At 40.3% G+C, this 25250-nt stretch overlaps 1 protein-coding gene and 1 long non-coding RNA gene across 3 annotated transcripts in view; one reads left to right on the forward strand and one right to left on the reverse strand.

Moving 5' to 3' along the window:
* The window catches only part of MAF (MAF bZIP transcription factor), a 231688-nt gene extending 227395 nt beyond the window's left edge, over window positions 1–4293 (reverse strand). For both annotated transcript variants that reach the window (XM_084644384.1, XM_084644385.1), the window contains exon 1: window positions 3258–4293. In XM_084644384.1, the coding sequence (XP_084500510.1) occupies window positions 3258–4288 (1031 nt within the window). In that variant the 5' untranslated portion in view covers window positions 4289–4293. The remainder of the gene's footprint in view (window positions 1–3257) is intronic.
* Window positions 4278–11015, forward strand: LOC311528891. The gene is made up of 3 exons (XR_014713722.1): window positions 4278–4360; window positions 6265–6340; window positions 10316–11015. It is a non-coding gene; the product is annotated as an uncharacterized lncRNA (long non-coding RNA).
* Window positions 11016–25250: the final 14235 nt, after the last annotated feature.

Genomic DNA, 25250 nt, shown 5'->3' on the forward strand with positions numbered 1-25250 from the left:
TCCTGAGCAGAGCATGATTTAGGGTCCGATCCTGCAGTCCTGACCTGAAATCAGTGAGAACTCTGCCTGGGTAGAGTGCAGGACCCAACTCTGAGCAGTTTCTCTGAGAAACAGCTGTCTTAACCCTCCCAGAACAGAATTCTGGTGCAGTTTGCTGTGATGTTTTAATTCCACTCTCTCCATATATTGGGGGTTGTTTTATAATTTAGAAGAAATTTATAAATAGTGTTGGTTTTATGAGCCTGAGATAAAGCTAAATTATTGAAGCTGTAACATGCTTCGAGAGGCCTAAGTTTTTCAAATGAACTACAAAGTTAATCCTATTCAAATACTGGAGAAAACACTATGAAAACCTCTCTACTTATTCTGGGGAGCTGCTAGGGAAAGTAACTGTAAAATAACTGGGTCAATAGTTTTAGGAGATGTTCAAAGCTAAAAATGTCCTTTGGCATGCAGAATTATAGTAAAGAGCACACCTTTGGACCTTAACATTTTTTAGCAAATTAACCTTTTTGAGTGTTTGTTTAGGGCAAATAACTTGAAAGGCCTTTGATTTTTGATTTTTTCCCTCCAAAATTCACTGTTAACCTTTTAAGGCCTGTGGCTGTCGAGAAAACCATGATGTGGAAAAGGGAGGGGAGGGAGGTTAGAATGGGGTATGCCAAATGTCAAAAACTCTTTATCTCTAGCACTAGATGAATATGTGACAAGAAAAACCTGATGCAGTGTCATCTCTTACTACATACAAACTGTTCTGCTTGGATCAGATGATAAGAGGATGTTAAGTCTTCCCTTTCACTTTACTCCATCATAAAACAATCAAAATATAGGACCATATTGTGTCATCAGGTTTTTCAGCAGAACTTCCCTTTGAGATCAATAGCTTGAAATTGATGGCACGATATGACTCATAGGAACTAAGGCCCTCTAAGTCATTACAAAACCTGAAAGATCACGTTTTTCACCTGCCTGACAGATAACTAATTTCTCGTGGGTGACAATTTTCCACTTTACATATAACTGGCTGCTAACTTCTCCTCTCCTTTATATCAGTGGGTTCAACTCTTGTATCAGCATCACTTCCTTACAATGTATTAGGCTTAGATACTGCTTTCATAGTTGTTTAACTTTTTAAACTACACACTAAAAAACTGAGTACAGAATCAAAAAAATGCAGTTTATTATTGTAGATTATTCTCTCTTTTGATATAACCATAAAGTTGAAAATGAAAGAAAAGCACATAAGAACATCACACATGGTTAGTAACTCAAGATATAAAACAATTTTGCACAGCAAAATATGTAAAAGGAAAAGTAACTGACAAGATTTTTTTATATTTATTGTGGTAAGATTTACTTTCCATTTTTTTTAAAAGACAGGATATCAGTCCCTGAAAATAAAATTTACTGGTTATTGCCTTTAAAACTGTGGAATTTTTGAAGTTACAGAAAATCCAGTTCTGCACCACAATACAACTGTAAAAAAATCTGCATCATCTTAAAACTGTGCAGTAATGCCATCTTTATAACTGCATAAATTGTATTAGCGTTCTAAACAGGTTTGTCTTTTTTATATATGCTTGCAGGTTATATCTTAGTGCAATTCAGTCCCAAATACTTCAATTTTGGAAAAAAAAATACATTTTGAATGTAAAATACCCCTATAGATATAAACAGGGGTGCCTCCCCCTTTTAATACTTTGGTTTTCAAATACAGTTAGTGGTATAGCAAGGACTACATATACCCAACTTATATTTAAGTTGCAAGCACATGCTGCATAAGCTACTCTTAAAAAACAGTCCCATTGCAAATTCTACCCCCCTTTACATCACAACAGTAAACAATTTAGTGCATCAATCTTCTTGTTTTTAAATCTACATCTAAACAGACCTAACTCTTTCAAATTTATCTATAACATTCCTTTATCTGTAGCATACATTTTAACTGGGCTTACAGATCATAAAAACTAGAATTAAATTATATACTAGGAACCCAGAGCATTCACATTTGACAATGACCAGATGCAAAAGAAAAAAGGAAATAAACTTGGGGCAGATCACATAAAAATAAATTTTAGACTGTTTTAGGCAACAGCATGGTTTTAAAGTCCCCAAACTGGGAAGCGATTTAAAAAAAAAACAAAACACATCATCTTTCCAAAGTTCTCTCTCTTTTTTTTTTTTTTTTTTTTTTTGCCACATTAGGTTATCAGAATCCATTCTGGCATTTTTTGAAACAGGGAATGCTTCAGTGCATTTAAAAGGAAGTCTGAAGTTTTGAGTAACTCAAAGCAGTTTTAGAGCAGACACAAACTTTAATGGGGAGGAAGAGGAGGAGGAAGATCAAAGGTTGCACTTTTTTGCTTTCAACTCAAAAAAGTGATGAGGCAATAAAACAAAAGGATGAATGCCATGCCATAATAGTCTCCAAAAGTCCATTTCCAAGCAAAAGAAAAAAAAATAATTATACCCTACATGTCCAGCATGCAGGGTGTTTTATTAATAAATGTCTCTTTTTCATAGTCCATTGTTGCTAAGACAAAATAGCAAGCATAATGCATGAGATGAATATGGGATCTAATGGCAGACTAAAAGTCTCATGTTTGGCAGATTAAGGCCAAAACTCACATTAACACACTGAAGGCTGATGCAGGCTTGATTTTGGCAGGTTGATCTAGGTACATCTCTAGTTTATCACAATGCTAAAAACTGATGGAACTCAGCAAGCTGGAGTCTAAAAAATTCACATTGTTTTTGTATTTTTTTTGTTTTGGGTTTTTTTTGTTTGTTTTTTGTTTTTTTTTTGCAAAGCTCAAATCTCATATGAAGAATTCAGGATGGCAAAAAAAAAAACCTTTGACTTTTTTGGACACAGCAAGGTCAAAAGAAAAAAAAAACTCATGAACTTAAAAAAATATAATGTGGATGGCAGGTTTCAAAGAAGAACAAACTTCATATGAAGAACTGAGTTGGTGGCAAGTTGGATCTTATAATGTTTAAAAAAAAAAAACATTGCAAGCCCCCACAAAAATAAAACAGAAAAGAAACTCATGTAGAACTCTAGGTTGGCCAACAATGAGCCAGCCCCACCATAAAAAAAAACAACTTTTTTGTTGTTGTTTTTTTGTTTTTGTTTTTAATCGTTTCGAGTTTAAAAAAAAATATAAGCTGGCAAGCTTGGTTGTTGATCTAGCAAGCCCCCAACAACAACTCACATGGAGAACTTTATTTAAGGTGGCAAGGCTGTTGGAACTCACATGAAAAACTCTGGAGAGGAAGGGTTGTCGCTGCTGGATCCGTTTTCTCTGAAGCCATTGCTGACCAGCTTCTCATATTTTTCCTTGTAGGCGTCCCTCTCCCGGACCAGCCTGGAGATCTCTTGCTTTAGGTGCTCTACTTGCTGCAGCAGCTGGTTCTTCTCTGACTCCAGGACGTGCCTTTGCTGGACCCTCTTGAAGCGACAGGACTGGGCATAGCCTCTGTTTTTGAGGGTCCTCCTCTTCTGTTTCAGCCGGATCACCTCTTCCTTGCTCACCCCCCGGAGCTGCCTGTTCAGCTCCCGCACCGACATGGTCACCAGCTGCTCATCCGAGAAGCGGTCGTCGAAATGCAGGCCGCTGCTGTGGTGCTGGTGGTGCAGACCCCCGCCGCCACCGCCGCCTCCCCCGCCGCCGCCGCTGCTGCTGCTGCTGCTGCTGGACTGCACGCTGCCCGGCTGCTGGTGGTGGTGCCCCGCCGGGTGGTGGTGGTGGTGGTGGTAGTGGGGCGCCCCGTTCTGCGCCGCGGCGGCAGCGATCACCGCGGAGACCACGGCGGCGGCGGAGCCCATCTCTTCCCCGGGCATGGAGCCCCCCGCGCCGGCCGCCGCGGCGGCCAGCTGCTGCCCTCTAGCATAGCCATCGAAGCTGCTCTGGAGCTGGTGGTGGCTGCTGTTGATCAGCGCTTCCACCGCGTCTTCGGGGCTGAATCCCAACGCCTCTGGGTTGAGCTGCTGCGGGTAGCCGGTCATCCAGTAATAATCTTCCAGGTGGGTCTTCTGGTCCGTGCCAGAGCCCGGGCTGGGCGCCGAGAAGCTCGGGGAAGGGGGCACCGAGCTGCAGGGCGTGCTCATCGGGGTGGAAGAGAGCGATCCCCCAGCGATCAAGCGGCCGCACTGGCTGATAATGCGATCGGTCTCCACCGGCTCCTTTTTCACTTCAAACTTCATCAGATCGAAGTCATTAACATATTCCATGGCCAGGGGACTGGTGGGCAGGTCGGAGTTGCTCATTGCCAGTTCTGATGCCATCCTTTTGCTGCTGACAGTCCTCCAGAAAGGGTGCGCACCAGGAGCGAGGGGACTGCTCTGAGTTGCAACCGGGTGAGCCAGCTTGATTATTTGCAATATATATTTTCCTTCTCTCTCTCTCTCCACCAGCCCCTTGCAACCTTCGCTCCAATTTGCACCGACTGTTTCTCTCTCTCTCTCTCTCTCTCTCTTTATTATCCTTTGCAGAGCCTATAGTATTGATGATGCATCAGAGCGGGTTGCTCTTTCTATTCGCCTTTTGCGAAAAAAGGTTGTTTCTCTCTCTCTGTTTTTGCAGCTTTGCAAACTGCAGCTGGAGTTTTTAGTTGTTGTTGCTGCAAAGGTGGCTTTATGATTATTTTTTAACACTTCATGATGTCTTTCCTCTGGTCTTTTTCATGCAAAGTGCAAACCGAGAAGAGGTTCATCGGGGAAGGGGGAGGAGAGGAAAAAGACGGAAGGATAAATTTTAAAAAAAGAAAAATTAAAAGTCAGCGCGATAACCAAAATATTTTTCTTTACCAAAAAAAAAAAAAAAGAAAGAAAAAACGGAACCCCAAAGCTACAGCAAGAAGATGAAAAACATTTTAAAGGTCTCATCCAGCAGTAGAGTTTAAAAGCATTGCTGAGTTTTATAGCAGTCCTGACGTCAGCTTTCAAATGGGAAATTGACTCCAAGTCCGGACCAATGGGCTGCTTCAATCTCAGCCCTCATTAGCATAATAGTATAGAAACAAGGAAACTTTTCGAAGCTGTCAATCAGGGGCCAATCAGCTGACTGTCAGCTGGGGCTAAATTTTTAACTCTTTCTTGGCCATATGCTTGTACTCGGTTTCACATGGGCTTAATGTTTATTACCTGAGTTAAGAGAGAAAATATTTGGGAATTCAGTGCTTTTTTTTTTCCTTTACCTTTTTTTGCCTTGTTTTTAATAGGTAAGCATAAACGTAGCCTGCTTAAAACCCTTGCTGTTTTCTCTTTCTCTGCATGCCACGCTTAAGCATTTATATGTGACAGCTTTGGTAGGTAACTTGTTTCTTAGAGTGCACGTTTTTTAAAAAAATAAAATAAAACTGATGCTACCTAAACCATCCTCGGGCTGAAGGGGTAGGAGGCCTCTCTCTTGCTGTGGGGCAGAGTCGATAGAGAAGCACAGGGACTGTCGCTAAAAGGTGGGGATGGGTGGCGAGGAGAGTCTGGAAATGGGGAGAGAAGGTCAGTGTAAAGATAAGGACGTGCTCTCTTAGGGGGCCAGACACCTTTGGAGATATTGGACTAAAGAGACTGACGCTGTGTCCCCCCACAGAGAAACCTTCTTTCAGTGCATGGTGCTGAAGGAAGCAAATGAAACTCTCGTTGCCCCCTCCCCAGCAGGGCTGCTGAAGCCGCTGCAGCGGCACAAAGGCTGGGAAGAGTTAACTCCGTGGAGGAGCTCAGCGAAGCCGAGGTCCCTCCTGCAGACTTCGGCCACCGGGTGGCCTTTGCCTCCTCTCTCGTGCACGCGCAAAGTATAATCTGATCTCCGCCTGGCCGGGGTGTGGGCCACTTGCACGCTCACGTGAAAGCGAATAACTTTGTACTTGATCGTGACATTCAGCCCTTCTCTGCCCCCCCCCCCACGATCCTACACCATCATGGGGTTACACGTTCAGCAAAGCCGCTTGACACCCACCCAGGGGCTCCCCCTGTTCCCACTTCAGTGCTAATAACGACCCCCGGACCGATTGCTGTTTGACCTTGTGCAAACAAATCCAACTAAACTCCAGTGTCCGCTCACCGTCTAACGAGAGGCAAGTTTGGGAGAAGAGATTTGGATTGGAGACGCTAGGAAAGATCTGTCTCTATCTATAAACGCAGCGATTGTATGCAGAACCTCGGCGGCGCCCCTTCAGACGGTTGATCTGTTTAATTCATTTGATACATTTAGAGCTAATTATATTTATTTTATTTTATTTTTTTGTCTTAAAAACTGAAAGCAAAATGGGAAGGAGGAGTGAAAACCGCGGTGGATGTGCTTGGTTTAAACCTCGACAGCGCCACCTTTCGGCAAAGGTCGGTTTATTAATCTTGATCCCTGGCCAGTTTTGTTGATCAACCCGCTTTCTTGTCGTGTAAGTGCAGAAAAGTTTATGTAGCTCATTAACTCTGCCATTAACTCTTACAGCGGTGGAATTCTCGTGCCTGCCAGTCAGGCTGTTCACTAGGCTACTGCAATAAAGACAATCAAGTCACCCTATCTAAAGAGCTGGCTTTCATTGTACTTCTCAGTTTAACCAAGGGGGAAAGAGACAAGGGGCTATGCTGGTAATGTTTCTGCACAGGGCCCTTTTGTGGTATACTGAAGTAAGACCAAAAAAAAAAAATCTTAAAAATTGCCAGCCTTGATTTTCAACGGACTTTATGGCAATACCAATAGAATTAAAGTCACTTGTAATTCAGTAATAAATGAGTTGTCTGTGGTAAGTAAGATTAAGTGCAGTGCTATAAAGTTATTTATCTGAGAAGTAAGTCAGAAACCTGACTTCTGACACTTAGTCATACATTAAACCAGCTTATTGAACATTGCACTTCAGAACCTCTCTTCTTCCCTTGGCCTTCCCACTCTCCTGCCTCTCATACTTTGCTATTTATAACAATTCCAAGAATATTACTCCATATTTTTTTTCACCAGTTGTGGAAATCATCATTTTCAAAAGACAAAGATTCTCCGCCTGGGAAGTAGAACATGGGTAGTAGGCTTACAGCAGATAACATCTCATGATTATGCCAATATGATTATCAGCTCCAGCATTAGTATCTGAAAGTCATATAGTGTACATTGCCACTGATACTTAAAAGCAGTTTAGCATACCATAGATCTGTAAAGATAACTCCGTTAGAAACATTTTCTGTAACTATTTTGACAGCAGAATAATAACTATGGATATCTGTTCGGCACAACTTATCAATTGTTATTTGTGGCAAAGTTAATACAACTTAACTACTCAGGCTTGCTTTCCTGCTTTTGACATTGTTGTACTCAACAAAAGTCACTGGCTCCTAGCATAAATCTGCAAAGGATAATCCAGTTCCCTGTGTTTGGTTTTCTTCTTGAGCAAGATGATTGTGGTACAGTATATCACTTCACGTTCTCACCTATTAGACAAAATATGTGTTAATATTTTTAAATGAAAAATGTTACTGCTTTTCAGAATTTACAATTGTAGTATTTCACTGGCCCATTTTATAGATGCCTGAGGAAATACATTGTCAGACCTATGAAATAGTTTGGACATGAGGATTTAATGTGCTACATTTGCAAACTAGGAATTTTACTGAGTACACTCTAAACTATAGACAGAGTATGAAATGGTATTTGCTAATAGGCGCTGTTTCTGAATTGGTACCAGTGTAAGCAAGTGCTGTAAATTAATCTGGAGCCCTGACCTGCTAGAACATCAAGTAAAATTATTGGTTGTACAATATTGTCCTTGTTTAACTATTACATACGACTGCCACGCCAAAATGTCTATTGTTCAGCACACTAGAGAAAAAAGATTAGTAATTTTTGATAACCTTCAAAAGCGACACCCCCTCCCAACACCCTATAATTCTCATTTTTATAGTATTTTTCTTTATTATTTGGCTATTCACAATGGGTGTCTAAACATTTACAGTCCTCTATTAACAGTGTTTCTTTCATAACAATCGCACACTTTCATTTCAATTAGAGCTATTCAGCCTTCCGTTTCCCACAATTATTGCAGGCCAAAATCTCTCAGACTGCCCCCTTTTCCTAGCACTGTTTGTTATAATCCAGTCTTAATCCAGGCAGAGTAAGCACTATATGGTTCTTTTAATAGTCTCTTGATATCTATTGCTTTTCGGAACCTCTGCTAATGTAATTTAGAACCCTATTTTCACTAGTTATTGACCAGGTTCATAAGCTTTCCCAAATGGATGTATATTTTCTGTAAGTTTTTTTGGGGCGGGGACAAACCATAGAGTCAAATGTGAAACATTAAACATCAAAATACACATTAATTGGGTTACATTGGTACAGGAACTTCAACTGTGTATTAAGAGCTTTCCTAGTTAAGTAAAAAAATGTGTCTTTATGTATGTATATATATTATGTATAGAAGGTTTATAGAAAAAGGTAACATGCAGATTATGAATTATATTGACTTTAAGGGTAATTTGTTATAAACGTAAACAAACACATATCAAGGACAACACATTAAGTACAGTCACTGCACCTTTTGTTTATCTAGTATCTTATTTTATGGTGCAGAACTAAACAGTGTCCACTGAATTTAACTATGAAACCAACCAAATTGATTTCAGAAAGACTTCCTCAGAGTAACAGAATGATAAGCCATAAACTGCTCTTAGGTGCACTGCTAGATAAATCCTTTTAACAGTCTTCAGATCAGTTAACAGGGTAAGTAAATCACAAATCACTGTTAGCAGATTTATGGGAGAGAATTAATAGAATCAGACAAGATAATCTGATAGGGATAAAATTGCTGAGGAAACAGTCCTGCCTTATATTCGAGGACATGAAACAGTCTGATTACTAGGAGTCATTACAGATAGGTGAATTATGAGCTAAATAATCAACATAGTAATTCAGTATTTATTAATTCTTTTCTCTTTAAAGAACTCACAGATGCAAGCAAAAGCTTCTCTTTGAAGATACATTCTTTCTATATATTTTATTAGATGTAATTTACTATTTGCATTACCTGTATTTACTTCATAATTGAACATTTTGCATTCAAATTTATGTAATGCATTATGCTTGAGAATATATTTCTCCCTTATTAGCATAAATAGTCACTTACCTCATGAATTACTAACAAAGTTTATCTGAAAATATAGGTATATTTTTTATTAAGTGGAACACAAACATATGTACAATAAATTCTGATTTGCTGGTGCTGCTAAAGAAATATATAATCCTGGGCTGGGGAAATGGGTGAGGTATGTGGGGAGAAGACAGCAAAGGAGTAGAATCAATTAATGCTTGGGTATGACAATTTGTACAGTCAACAATTTTTTTATCTTTAATAAGGAGTTAGTAACTGAAGGTCTTCTTTCGAAGCAGCCACTGAAAAGAAGTCACCAGACAAGAGTTCATAGTCTCTTTTTTTTTTTGCCTTTTTCCTCCCCACTAATCTTTATATGGATCTGTATAATCAAGATGTATGCCATGATTGTGTTTTGATCCTGCAATCTTTACTCGTCAGAGCTCCAGTGGACCAAGTCCAGCTCCAACTGAAACAAACAATTGAATGGGAACCACTCTAAATTCACATTTTTATCTTCTCTGCTTCTTTTCTGCATTTTTCTTTAAATGGTCTTGTATAATCCAGATAAATCAGTATAATTTAGGTTTAGTTCTGCAGTCTTTATTCAACCTTACTCAGGCAAAACACACTTATTGATTGCAGGATTGGGCTCTTGATCCCATTGAAATCAATGGCAAAGCCTCCATTGATTTCAGTGGAAGCAGGATTGGGCCCTTGACATGTGCAGTTTATTTATGTCAAAGGGTTGGTGTTTCAGAAAACGAACTGAATCAGCAGACCCACTTTAAGGAAAAAAGGTCTGCTCCCACTGAAGTTTAAGGCAAAACTCCCATTGATGTTAATTACAGCAGGATCACTCCCATATTCAGGTTTTTATCACCCTGCTTGATATTGTGTACTAATGTGCATGTATGTTTTGTTTGGACACACAAGCATGGCCGCCTGGGAGCATTCAAATGAGTCTGTTTGTAAATGTGGTACCGCAAAGTATTCTACTTTTGCCTCTCTTTCTCAAGCACTGTACAATCCATTTCTGTGACTACAGTTTTCTGCCCCCTCGTATCTCTGAAACTGGTCTTTTAAGGCTGAGAAAAATCTTCCTTTTAAACTCACGCTGAGTATCAACTTGGACTTCACTTGCTGTTGAACATCCTGTATTCTTTCTCCCATCAGTTCCTAGTAAATTTTATGTGGAATTCTGCATTAATGAATCCTGCCTCTCCTCTCATTCCAGTGTTGTATTCATGCTGCTGACTACACCATTCTTGCACCTTGGAAGATCATTTAAAGCTGGATAAAACAAATAAGATTTGTTTTCTTTTCCCATAAAGTTTCTTATTTGGCCAATCTGTGTAGGCCCTTCATTCACAAGCTCTGTTTATTTTTCTTTAAAATTTTCATTGCGAAATAAAAAACAGCTTGTAAAGTCAGGCTAAAAATACATTTTCATTTATTTTGTGTAGTGCTATTCCTTTCCCCCCTTATCTCCCATCCTAGATAGTCATATTCCTTGAGCACTAGAAATTATGAGGTATTAACAGATGCTTCTCGTTTATTCTGCCAACGTGCATAACACTCTCTAGGCAAAGAGCTGGAGCACCAATGCTGTACCTGACCATGTAAGTATGTGCCATGTATTGGGAGCCAGAATTGTTTATGTGATTTAAAACAATCTCTGTACCAATCAGTACTTTTTCAGCATGCTTACAATGTTCCTGGTTCTGTATTAGAAATATTCCTAGATTACTGATAAAACTAAAGAATTTCATGGGATATGGGAATAATTTCTCTTATCTAAAGGGAAGGAAAACACAAACATGCAGTTGAAACTACATGAGATTGCAAGGGGTAGCTGTCTGTACATGTTTTATGTTGATTGTTCATAGCTTGCTCATTTTATGTACACTTTTGTCTCAGTTTAAAAATCAATAAAGATATTTATGATGGAAATATCCATCTAAAAGAAATAAATACTTGAAACAAAGATTTTTAGCCAGCTGTGTAGAGGAATTTATCATTTATAACTTGAACCATTAAGTGAAGCTATATGGTATTTACACTGAAATCAACGGAAAGTGATAAATACAAAATCCAGTGAAAACTCATGCACAAAGTTCATTTCAAAATTCTACAGAGACAAAGATAATATCAGTTCAAAGGTGGGAAATGAAGGACTTGTGTCTGGCAAAGGATATTTGAAATGTCTCAACAATCTAATAAATGTGTACACTGTATTTATATATATAGTCAAGAAGTCAGTCATTTGCTACCTCCTTTGTACTGTATTAAGATGTTTCAACCCACATTAGGTAGCATTGACAAAAGCTTGCAATACTGACATGAAAAGAGTGAGTTTTATTGGACATTTCTTTCAGGAATTCAGGTGTCACTAATAGGGGGGGAAAGCATAATTGGGGTGGTGGAGTTTCTTAGCTGTTAAGGGATTACCTGTTCTCTTTTATTAAAAGATCTGAACTTGAGTGAATTTTAAACAAATCTCTGTTTTAATGTCTTGAAATTAGAAATGGAACAGCCTGATTAATTATTTGTGATACACTGTCTTGTGTGGGACCTGCTGAGCAGCCTTCGTTTGGCTTATTCAGCATAAATAATAAAGTACAATAATTGCTCATAGTAAATAATGTAAATTTCATAGTAAATTTCAAATAACTTACAAAATGCATAGCTCCACTTATGTGTCATGAAGGCTCATTACAATACAAAGTGGCTGGTTTGCCATTGCCTGTCCAGCTGTTTATACCAGGGCAAAAGTGTGAGGGCATGTGTAAATTTTACACCCACTCTGCACTCTTATTGCCCTTGTGTATCAATGACTGCACAAGGTGCAGGGAGCAGAGAGCAGGTCTAAAGTGCTTTATGGCACACTGCACAAGAGTGAATGGTACTAAAATAGTGACAGACCCTGGTCTAGTGATGAAAGCTGAAGATTAGAAGTCAAGTTCCTTGGGTTCTATCCCTTGCCATTGACTTAGGGTAAGACATTCACAACTTCTGCTTATCCGTCTATAAAATGGGTATAATACTTACCTACATTGCCACAGTGCTGGGAGGTTTAACGTTAGCTTAAAATCTTACGAGACACCCCACCCGCTCAGATGGAAGGTGGGGCACATACGAACAAGGTTTTATATCAGAGTTTAGATTGACCAGCATGTACAAAAAATACATACGGATTTTACATTACCTCCAATCCTTAATTATCCCTATGGGTGTGGCATGTATCTTCTGAGCATGTTTTGGGCATTAGGAGGTATAACTGATACTGGGCAGTTTTAGGACTAACAACTCTGCCCACTGAACTGAATGGAGTTGAGGGTTAATGATGTGAAGCCTGATTTCAGTATGTAAAGTGCCCTTGTTGGAATGGTCTTCTTGACTGTGAAGACACAACAGCATCGGTCCGAGAATCTGGCAGCTGTACTGTTTTCACAACATATGGAAACTGTACTTCTAATAATTCAGTTACATTTCATTTGGTTTGATATTTTAACCTGATTTTGGAGGGGGGGAGCTATTATTCCATAGAGATTAAAATAACCTGTAATGTGCTGTATTGCTTTTTAAGGTCTTGATGCAAAGAAGCATGTGAATATATGTTAGGTGATCTGATTTCCTTTGGTGTCATTATTTAATGTCTTTAGCAACAATGAAAAGGAAACCCAAGATCAGTTTTTCCCTGCCCTCCCTCTTATGAATTAGCTTGCTGTCATGGGAGTTCTAGACAAGATTCAGTTCAGATTCACTTCCATCTGGAACCCATGGCTGTGCAATAACTTTAATCCTTAACAAAAAGGAAATGATAGAAAAACCCATGAAATTAATTTTCACACCTGCAGTTGGAATTAATAGCAGCAACCAGAGTGGCATCCTATTTCAGTTCCCTGGAGGTGACTAACAATCCTGGTCATTAATAAAATACCAACCAACATAGGAATTTACCATCTGAGGGTTCTGCCATGAAAAACAAATGATCCCAAGGTACTCCTGCACAATAGAAAATGGCTTTAGTCATGTATTAGTCATTTTATCACAAGACTGTATTTTTGCACTAGGGGTTTGTTCTCGGATGTTAGAAGAGAATAGATTGGAACAACAGTATTTGTCTTGGTAATTTGTAGGTATGTTTTGATTATGTTTAAGCTTTCTAACATAAGAAGGTTGGTGGATGATTAAGTGCAAGAAACCAAATTCTGCAAGTGTGTTTTATTTTTGGTGTGGCTCTGTGGTATTTTATTTCTGTCCAGGCCTAGTCAGTCTCTGCATGCATGCGACATGAGCATTAAAGGGTGGCACTTCCACTTTGGCTAGATAAGAGAGGAGGAGGTCTGCAAACTAAAATGCTGTTCGAAATTTTATGCATTTCTGCTTTTCTCTCCTAATTGCAAGGGATGAGATGCATTGAGTGTCTGCTTCATGGCTGGGAATCACTGTTCTGCCACTCTGCAATTTTCCAGCCTATCAAAGATGACATGGAGCTAGCAAACTGTAAAGCTAAGCGCCTGCACTGTGGCTCTGAACTGCATTCAGAAGGCATTTGCTTCCATTCTTGGAGCAGTAATAGCACTTCAAGAGGTCACAGAGTACATAGGCACTTTAATCATTTTGCAGAACCACCTTTAGGTAAGAATTAAAGCTTTTATCCTATTGTGTTTGTTTAACCCTTCTCTAATCGATGTGCCTGGTTTGTTACAAATGTCTGAAATGAAACCAATTTCATGTTTATTCTATTGATACTAACATAGCTTATGAAAAGCAAAAAGCCATCATCTTTGCCCAAGGAACCACTCGCTCAGGATATATGGACATTCATAGGATTATTTACACATCTGGCAAACTCCAGGTGCCCTACTGCCACTTCTGAAGACAAAGCCTAAGTTTGTTTAAAAAACAAATGAACAAAAAAAAAAAAAAAACAATCCGCCAAGTAATCAATAGGTTAAAACCCTATTTAAGCAGCAGCCCAGAAACACACGGACACTCCTGGAAGCTGAGGATGAAAATCAGTGTCAGGATTTCTCCAGAAATCCTGGGAGAATGATCCTTACTAGGGTTTGGGAATAAAACAGTTCTTTCAGACAGCAATAGTAAATTTGTGCAAAATGGGCATATGAGGCTCCATTATGACAGTTCTTATTACGAAGCACTGCTGCAGGGTTTAGCTGATAGAAAGATTTAAAGATTGCCTATATTTATAGGGGGGAAAAAATTGGAGACCTCAGCTAATTTTCTTCCCTTCCCTTTGGAACATTTAACAAGGGATCACTTACGAGGATCAGGTACCATATATAGACCCGATATCAATTTCCTGTAGAGCAAGGGGCAGTTAGGACAGGAAGAACTGAAGAGGGAACAACTGTGTTTCTACTGTCTTGTTTTCTTTGCTTCTAAGAACAGAAGGTGATTCCAAGCATTTGAGGAAGTGTTGTGGTTCACATAAGAAGAGATAACTTAGCAAGAGTGTTTTCTCCCAGTGTTTGTTCTGAGCACAAAATCCCTGTCAGCAAAGTGACTGTCTAATTAAGATGGTGTTCCAGATCAAAAGTGGTCCGAGTCTAAAAAGATTTCATTTCCTGAGCAATAATCCTGCAAGCCCAACCTAAAGTCTGAATACCAAGCTGCCCCTAACACCATCACCTGGACTAAAACTTTGGTGACGGGAACTGAGCTGTTGCTGATACACAAGAAGTTTGCCTGAGTTGGGACTGAGTGAAAATAGAGTAAGCACTCCAGGATTTGAAGTCTTTAAACCATGATTTGAGGACTTCAGTAAGCTCAGACATAGGTGAGAGATTTATTGCAGGAGTGGGTGGGTGAGATTCTGTGGCCTGCATTGTGCAGGAGGTCAGACTAGATGATCATAATGGTCCCTTCTGACCTTAATATCTATGGATCTATGATTTGGCCCTTCAGCCCTTTGTCTCATGGGTGGTCCCAGTGAATTGGGGGGGGGGGGAGGAAGAGGGGACTGGTAAAGAGGGGGCTCGCTTGGGACATTGCTGGATTGCCTGCTCCAGTTCAGCTGCAAGGCATCAGGTAGAAGCAAAGCAAGAGCCAGATACTCCAAGGTTCCAGGCTGGGAGCAGTCTCCTTTATCATCAGTCCAGGGTAATATAGTAGGGATCAAATAACTGTAAGGTTTACAGGATTCTCAACCGTGCAACTTTCCACCTTACTCATGGACCCAGCAGAAGCCTTTCAAAAGCTCAAAGGAACCTGCTTAACAGAGGGTACGTTTACACTACCAAAGACCCATAGCAGCAAGTTTCAGGGCCCTGGTCAGCTGACTCAAGTTCGTGCTACTGGGCTAGAAGTAGCAATGTAGACATTCAGGCTTGGGCTGGAGCCCAGGATCTGAGACAGTCCCCATTCACCGGGTCTCAAGGCCCAGGCTCCAGCCCAAGCATCTGGCCCAGGCTCAGAGACTCCCTGCCATTTTTGCATGCACCCCCGCCACACACACACGGTTATAAACAGAGAATTACCAGCTGAACTCCTTTGTCTATTGCCCATACGTAAAACATTGAAATACGTGGGTTAAAGGACATGTGTATGAGGAACAGCAGGATGAGGTTCTCACAAAGGTTTAGGGTCAGATTTCCCTGGTCCCATGGTGAGAGGAGGGCTGTATACTGAGGGATACCGAACCCCACAACTCAGCTAAATCAGCAGGAGTGTGTGCCCTCAGCACTTCTCAGAATCATGACCTTAAACATGGCCATAGAATCCCAATTAGCAGAGTTCTCATCTCCTTTATATGCACATCCTGTACTTTACACCCAATCATTGTGTGCTTGTACAGGGCCCAGCTGAGTGGGATCCTGGTTATGTCTAGAATAGTAGACACTACTGTAATACAAATTACTGATAAAATATTTAATGTACAGCCAAACTGAGGTTCCTATACTAGTCCCAAGACAATAGCTCTAGTACACCAGGCTCCCCATGGCTGAGCAAGTACAAGCTGTGTTAGGATTTCCTGAGCTGGAGGTCATTTTGTGCATATCTGATATGCACCGGGTCAGATTCACTAATATTGGCATAAATTTCAGCTCCCTGTTCCAGGAAGTGCCCTTGTGCCTCAGCTGAGGGGGAGGTTTACCTTCAGGGAGAGCAGGCAGTGTTGTCATTGCCTCCTTGCATCAGGGCTCCAGTTACGGGAGCAGCTTTATAGTTTCTGAGCGAAGCTCTTGCTGTTGGAGACTCAGGCGGAGCTAGGTAGGAGCTCTGCCCACATCTCCTTACTAAGTGCCTGTGCCTTCCCGCCCAATGGAGGGAAGTTACAGATGTTTCCTTCTCCTCCAACCTTCCCTTCCCCATCATGGGGGGACTTTATGCCTCCAGGGTCTGTAGCTGGCTATTTGCTAGCAGAAGCCTGAGCTGAATCAGGCCCAGCTTCCTTTGGAACGTCTGCTTCCTTTGCACAGTCTCCCCTCAGGCCTTCACTGCATCCAAAACTAGGTGGGACAATTTGTAGAGCAGAATAATTAGTTCCTGTCAGGTCAGTAGGTGAGCTACGTAATGCTGCTGCAAGGTTCTTCCTGAATGTTTCCATGTTTGTGGAAATTTAATGAGGCACAAAAGGGAGGTCAAAATATGAACTTAAGTCCCTCCTACATCCTGGAAGAATGACATCCACCTTTTCTTTCATGAATGTCCAGTGGGTAAATATCATTTGAAACTTCTAAGAGTAAATGAATAACATCTCTAATAAAGTCTCACTAAAGTCATTCCAGTCATGGTCAGTTCTAAGCAGAGTGGAGCATGCAATGAAAGTGTTAGAGACCAGGCTGTGGGCAGTCTTGTCTAGTGGTTAAAGAAAGAGTTCAGCCTACCAGTTAGAGCCTAGATCCAGGGTGGCAGAGTCCAGGAATGAGCCAAAGGTTAGTATCAGAGAGACAGGAGCTGAATCCCAGAGCTGGAGGGTTAACCAGAGGCATAAGCTAGAGGCAGGGCCAAGGATCAGTACCAGAGAGGCTGGAGCCAAATGCCAGAGCCTAAGGGTCACCCAGGGTCAGCAGAGAGGCAGGAGGTGAAGGGGAAGTGGGGCTGGAGCAGGAACCTGAACAAGGGCAAACATAGCTGTAGGCAAGATACACATTAAACAGCCAGAGAGCTACCACTGCTCCTGCTAGGCTTAAAAGCCAGCCAGCTGTCCTGCCTGACCAATCAGGTGGTGCAGTCAAGTAGCCTCCTGCATTGCCAGGAGACCAATTCCATGGCAGGCCCTGATCCTTGACAGAGTGCTGCATCAAGACTGTGATGATCCCCATCAAAGATGGACAACTGTCCAGGAGCCTGGAAATCTGAGGGTTATCGACTTGGACTAGGAATGAACCTTTCAGATGAGAAAACACTCTGATGGAAAACAAATTGCGACACAAAAGACCAGATTTTCAAATGGCAGTTCTGTAAATGCCGTGCAGGGTTTTTTTTTTGCTTGTATGCCATGATTGCATGTACATGTGGAGGATTTGTGCATTGCTTGTATGCCATGATTGCACGTACACATGGAGGATTCGGTGACCAGTTATGTATTGAGGTGGTCAAATATGTAAATATCTTATTTACACGTACAGATGTACTTCATGTGCATGGAGATTAGGTGCACAAGTAATCATGTGCACACATTTGCTTTGAAAATTAGGTCATTAGTGAATAATCCATGGGAATTTAACTGAAGAGAAGTGAGAGCTGCTGCTGCCTTTGTAGTCTTCCTTTCTTTCCCCTAGAAAATAATGATGCCCTCACTCCCCTAACATTGCTACTTGCCATCAGCCATAATTATTATTTTCATTAGTTGTACTGTGGTATAGCTTAGTGGCTCCAGTCATAGATCAGGGCTCCACTGTGCTAGGTGCTGTACAGACACAAAACAAAAAGATGATCCCCCCTGGAAGAACTTACAATCTACATTTAAGACAAGAGACAACAGATACAACAAACAGACAGGGAATGCAAGGAAACAGGGAGGCACTAATTTCCTGTGATGTGATCTTGTCAGCTCTGACATGGTAAACAGGACTGAGGTGGGTCGTCAGGATGTGGATGGGAGACCTCGCAGGATGAGGAGCTGATGTTTCAGTAGGTGGCGCTCATGCCTCTGAATCATCAGTATTGAACCAATGCCCCAGCATGGGGCTGGAGTCGCTGAAGCGGATTTTGGGATTACAGGTAAAACCAAGTCTCTGATCTCTTGTGATCAAAGAGTGGCATGGCACTTTTTTTTTTTTTTTGGCAAGAGTAAGCACATTCTCAGTATCCCTGCCAGATCCCAATTCGGGTAATGGCATTCCGTTTGCCTAAATTCCCCCTGCAGATTTAACTGGATATAATATTCTTTTATATTTTCTCTCCTAAAGTGCACTGTTAGCAGTACCTGTGTTTCAAACCAGAGGTGGGCAATATGTCTCCCATTCATATGGTCCTATCATATGGTACTGCTCTCTCTCTATGTCATACACAAGCATGCTTATATGTAAGATAAGATATGTAGGAAAGCGAACCTGGGACAAATATTAGCCTCTATAATGAATGCCCCACCAGGAAGCCAAAATACTGTTTCTAAAAAAACCCCTCAGTTTCATTTCTTGTAGGGTAAAGCAGAAATCAGCTTTTGACCCTGTGCAACTGCCTTTCTGCGCTGAATTGCTGTGCCATGGTGCTTTGGGGTCAAGCTGTGCAGTGAGTGAATGATCAGAGATGAAAGAGGTGGTGAAGGAGGCCTCTTCTTTCCTTTGTCAGGAGCAAATCTCTTCCCGTTTCATCATCAAGCACAAAGCTGGAAAGTGTTGGAAACTTGAACGTGTCTTTTCAGAATTCAACGCAATCGGGTCTGAGGATGCACTTTTCTTTTTTCAGAGGGGGCTGCAGAAATTCTGGAGCCAGGGTCAGTTTTGAGACCACAGTGCAGAAAGCAAAAGGGTTTTTAATGAAAACCAGTTTCAGTTGTGAATACTTAATACTGCAGGCTAGTGGTAAAAGGATGATAAAGTTTGGATAGGGCTAATATTGGCTTTTATTTTTTTAAGGGAAAACTCCTCTCTCACTAACAGAAAAAGCACTTTTAATGCCAATATCAAAATAAAGTGCTCTTGGGACTATTGTATCATTGCAATATCAGGCTCGTGTTCAAAGAGCAAAAATAAATGCTGTGTTCACAAATGTTTGATACTACAGCTGAATAGCTTTCTACAAGCTCTAACCATGCCTTTTGTGCACTACATATGATATAGGGTGGGCGGGGGGAGGTTTTTGCTAATTTATTGACACCAGCTGAAATGTTTAAGAGCAGTCTTAGCAGGGTCACAACATGGTGCATACATCAGGAGATTTTGCAAATAGCAGAATTTCTTTTTTTTTTCTGGCAGCATCAATAAATTTGTTTGATGCACTTTAAATGTTTTAATTAAAACGTTATGTTAGCACATTTACTGTAAGTGATAAAAACACTTTGGAGGTGGTCTTAAAGCAATTGGTGGTTCTGAAATTGCTAGACTTGCACTAATAAATCAGATACAAAGTTCATAAATTGGAATGATTCTCTTTCAGTCCTGTGCCATTTCACAGATATTAAAGCTGCTTACTTTAATTCCTCAGTAATGTGGAATGTGTACAGCTGCTGATGTGACTTCTTCAGACTGATTGTTTAAGGTCATATAAACTCAGGCCGTTAGAGCACAGGATACAAATTCCCTCTTATTTTAATACTGTTTATAATTCAGTTCTCTTCCAATCCCTTAATCAGAAAAGAAATGTTTATTGTGTGCTATTGCTATAAAAATAAGAAGGAATGCTAATAAGTATTTGAAAATTTAGAGGAAAAAATACACTAAGACACAGCCACTGGTATTACCAGCCTGTTCTTTAAGCAGGCTTGTTCAATTTGTATTTTAATGTACAGCAGTTGCTTTATGCACACATAGCATGTGACCATAAACAGTTCAAATTATGGGCCAAAGCTGGTATAAATTGGCCATTCCAATTGATCTCCAACAATTTACACCAGCCAAGAACCTGCCCTATGTCTAGTGGGTGAAATCCTGACCCCACTGAAGCCAATGGGAGTTTTGCCATTGATTTCCATTGGGGCTAGTGTTTTACCCATTATGTTTTTAGCAACTTTATCCTTAAATGTAAGTAGAGAAAAATGTCTGCAAGTTTGATATTCTTTTAATACCTGAATTCAAAACACAATAATAATAAAAACTTCAGAACAAATTATTACGATTGGCTTCTTTGCCTATGTCAGAAATCTTTACTGAATCAAATTAATACAGAATATAAATATTACAAGTAGATTTCACCAAGATGAGCAAATAATGAATCTCTCTTCCTCCGCTCCGAAAGTAGATTTTCTTAAGAAATCTCTGAGTCAGCATTCCCTGCAAGATGAGATTTCCACCTCCCCACCCCCCCGGCCATATCAATAGCTGGGAAGTCAATGATTTCCAAGGATGTCATGGATAACCTGCAATACGAAAGGTAAAAGTTCACCCATTCCACTGTGTACATAATCTATTTCAGTCATTTGAAATAATATGTAACATGAAATTCTTTGGGTGGAGAAGATGACTAAAATTTCATGTTTCCTAATTGCAAAAATTAATAGATGGAAAGGTTGTTCCAAAATATATGGAACACTCAGTCCTACTGCAGATCTGATTCTGAAGCTGCACAAGTAACTTCATAAGTAAAAGGCTGGAATAGCTGCGTAGACCGTACTGGTGCTTGGATTGTAAGTTCTTTGGAGCAAGGACCATCTTTTTGTTTTGTGTTTGACAGAATCTACTAAATGAGTTCCCTGGCCCAGGTCTGGGACCATTGCAATACAAATAATAAATAGTAATACATGACAAGTTATTTTATGTTGTTAGAGGTCAGAAAAGCATTGAGCTAAAAATGACACCATCTTGTTCCATCTGTCTTCGATTCATATCTGTTCCCTTCCCTGAAGAAACCACATTTTCACCACCAGAGTGGAGTGGATTTTCTTCTGCCTCACACATCAACAAAGCTGTCAGCTAAGAACTAATTGTGTGATGCTGTGAGAGGCAGGAAAAATACAAGATTTTCAGATTCTAGGCTGGGTAGGCATATAGGAGAATCATGTAGATACTGAAACCTCATTGGACTTAATTGCAGGTAAAGCAGGGCTGAATTTGACCCATTAATTCTATGCTGTGTGCTCAAATTCAAAATGCATGTCTGCCTATGCCACTATTCATTTTTGGAGATTTAGGTACAAAATCATCTATTCTAGGTTCTTAGGCAAATGTTTTTCGGTCATTAAAATTGTCAGTGATATCACAACCATCCCTATTAACCTGTTGATTGGTACCACTCATCCAAGAAATGATTGTCCCAATTATTAATGGGGCAAATTCATTCTTTTACATTGACAACTGAATTTGAGCCACTGTATTTTCATGATTCATATTTTGTGGTGGCTGAAGTCTTTAATGAGCAAGAGAAAGTGGCAGAAAGTCTAATTAATCTACAACGGGCCTATTTTTGATTCCTATAATTGTTTAAAGCAACCACAAACCAATTGTTGCTACACACTAGCAGTGAGGCCTTCCTTAACAAACTCTGACAAAACCCTGCTAAGCATCAAAGTAGTTGTCAGTAGAAATTAATTGTGTTGGAGTAGCTTATGGCACCATTTTTGAAAGGGCAATACTTTTTAATATACTTCACACAACTGAACAGACACAACACTGAAAGAAAGACAATAGATTGGGTCACTCCTACTACCTGGGGTTCTCATAATCAGTGTAGAATTTTGCATGAAATACCAATTTTATGCTGATATTTTAAAACCTGATAAGCATTAATTTAGTGTGGGTACTCAAGGGAACTGTTCATAGTAAATTTAGTTTCTTATAAAGTATGGATATTTTAATTTAAAAAAATGTTATACCTGGGTTGTATTTCAATATTGAAGGAGCTGTTCTTAAACAATACAGTGCTTAAACATGTGCTTAACTTAAAGGACACGCTTAAGTCCCATTGAAAACAATGAGATAAATACATGCTTGCCGTGAAGCATGTGCTTATGTGTAGTCCTACGTAAGGGCAAGAAAGGTGATTGTCAGTTCTTTTTGAAGCAGAGACCATTTTTACCATGCTCAGACTAGCTTTTTCATTATGAATCCTGATTTTAATTTTAACAAATTGTATACTCTTGATGTTGGTGTAGAAAAGTTATCAAGCTGGATAAAACCGGGTTCAAAAACTATAAATCTGTCTGGACAAATTCCTTTGTTGTGCCACTCCACTGACCTCAGATGAGTTACACCGGTGATGATGCTGGCCCACTAAGTTTATTTTCAGTTATAGCATCAGATAACATGCAGTAGTTTAGACCTAGTTTCATTTTTGTCATGTGCTACACACATAACATTTTTTAAAAATGCACACATTTTCTATAATAGAGCAGGTCAGTCCTTAAAGTAGATTTAAAGCGGTGATATTTCACAATATAGTTTGTGACAAGTCCACTTCACCATTCCCCGTCTCAGTGCAAGTCTATGGAGAAGACATCAAGATGTCAAAATATTCTGAGAGGGGGGGAAAGTGCCAACACAGGGCTTCAGAGACAGTGCTATGAGGTGGAGATGAAGCAACAAGAAGTGATATCACCTATAACACTAGCACCTATAACCTAGCACCATATAACATTGCCAAATAAAGCCATATACAATCCAGTGCTGTGATTAAAAGAAATAAGAAATGAAAAGGGGCAACAAAATAATGTAATGTTTTGAAGAGAAACCCAAAGAGTAAAGAAACTTTATTCTTAAACAGCTCTGCTACACTTAAGCACTGAAGCCATTATCAAAGGTCTCGTACAGAAGTAGTGAGACACCAGTGGGAAAACATTTAATTCATGGGTATGAGCTAAGTAAATGGACAGTTAGAACAGCCAAGTGCTATACCTATTCCTGTTCTATCATGTCTGCAATGTTACTCCCTTCTTCCCCCCCCCCCCAAGCGAAGAACATTAGAAGGTTTCCTGTTGCTCTCTAATCAGTACAATCTACAGTGCCACATAGAAGAATGTGTAACGTCTTTCTGCAGCACAGAGTAACACAGGGCAGTGGGAGGGAACCTCATAAAGTTGTGGGGACTTCCAAGAGAGGACCACATGTGCTTCAGCATCTGTGCACAACGGAGCTCAAGGTGCTGGGGCACATTTCCTGGTGTTTGTGTCAAGCTTAATCTCACAGTGAGCTCATAACAATAATTTGAATGAAGCGAGTATCTCTCTCGCTCTCTACATCCAGACTGAGTTACTCCATAATCTTAATGCAATGACGCGCATCTTCCCTCACTTGAACCCCTCCATACTGTTCAGTTGCCTCACGCATCAAATCATAGCTAAAAGGAGGCCCTGATCCTGGAAATGAATTTATGTGCGTGTGCCCCTGCACCATCTGCAGCTCCACTGACTGGAATGGGGATCTGCTTACTCTGGTTTCAGAGTAACAGCCGTGTTAGTCTGTATTCGCAAAAAGAAAAGGAGTACTTGTGGCACCTTAGAGACTAACCAATTTATTTGAGCATGAGCTTTCGTGAGCTACAGCTCACTTCATCGGATGCATACCGTGGAAACTGCAGCAGACATTATATACACACAGAGACCATGAAGGTATTGTTTCATGGTCTCTGTGTGTATATAATGTCTGCTGCAGTTTCCACGGTATTCATCCGATGAAGTGAGCTGTAGCTCACGAAAGCTCATGCTCAAATAAATTGGTTAGTCTCTAAGGTGCCACAAGTACTCCTTTTCTTTTTGCTTACTCTGGCTACACCTGCAGCCCTGGGGTCTTAGACTGTAAACCCTTTGCGGTAGAGACCTTGGGTAAAATTTTCAAAAGCACCTAATTCATTTAGGAGCCTAAGTCTCATTTTAAAAAGCAACTTAGGGTCAGATTTTTAAAGGTATTTAGGTGCCTAAATACACAGATAAGCACAGAGTGGGATTTTCAAAAATGCCTAGGGCCCAGATCCACAAAGGCATTTATGCACTTAACTCCCACTAGGAACCTATCTTCATCTGTGAGTACCTAAATACCTTTAAAATCTGGCCACCTTTGAAAATGGGACTTAGGCTCCTAAGTCAGTTAGAAGTTTTTGAAAATTATATTCTATGCCTTTCTATTTGTCCCAGTAAGTGTCTAGCACACTATTTGGTGATGCAAAACTATAAAATAATAATACTACAAGAAGTCTTTTTGAATTCAAATCATCAGTGCAAAATACAAAACAAAATGAGGGTTCTGCACAGCACAGTAGATGAAAGATGGGGTTGCCCTGACCTTGTTTCTTTTTCTTTTTCTTTCAGTAGTTTCTAGTAAACTCTTTTTTTAGTGGTTGCACTCCCATCATCACCACAAGCGAGGTCAGTGGACATGGCCTTACATGACAGCATTTGCCTTTTACAAACAAGTTAGCACTAATTCCACCACTGGGGTAATTCCACCAAAGCCAAAAGAATTACACCAGAGATGAATTTGGCCCTAGTCTATTTGAATAAATAGTTAACTCTTCTCCGCTTGAAGAAGTGATTATTGAAAAGTTTTGTCTCCACATACAAATGCAAATGACAGCCGAAGAACACGTTAATGTTCATCTTTCAAACTAAGTACGTAGACAAATGCTAGTCATTAGAAACATTTCCGTGCATTTATATTCGCCTGTCCTCTAAAAGACTTTTCAGACAAATATGTCATCAAGATATTCAAAACCATGTAATCTTATCCAAAGTTTCATCTATCAACAGTACAGTTTTCATCTCTTGCAGCTGTGTGTCAGGCAGATTAGCCAGCTGATAGCAAATCGTGGGGGGGAGGGGATGACGGAAAAGAAGGCCTCTGTCATCCTCATAACAAGAAATACTGCAGGGGAGAAGAGATTGGTATAGAGTTGGTTTTTTAAAAGCTGCCAAAGAGCCCTTCACAAAAGCAGGGTCACGGGAGATTTGCAAAGGGATAATGAGTGTTTGGTGCCTCACTGCCTTTTGAAAATCTCCCGCCTGTAGAATGTGGTGTGTTCTTAAAAACAACATACTGATTACAATTGTATATCTGGTGACTGTGGCATATCATCTCTCTCCAACCTCAAAATGATTCAGATTAGCCCACCAG

Source organism: Lepidochelys olivacea (genome assembly GCF_965140295.1).
Source record: "Lepidochelys olivacea isolate rLepOli2 genome assembly, chromosome: 12".
Taxonomy (NCBI): domain Eukaryota; kingdom Metazoa; phylum Chordata; order Testudines; family Cheloniidae; genus Lepidochelys; species Lepidochelys olivacea.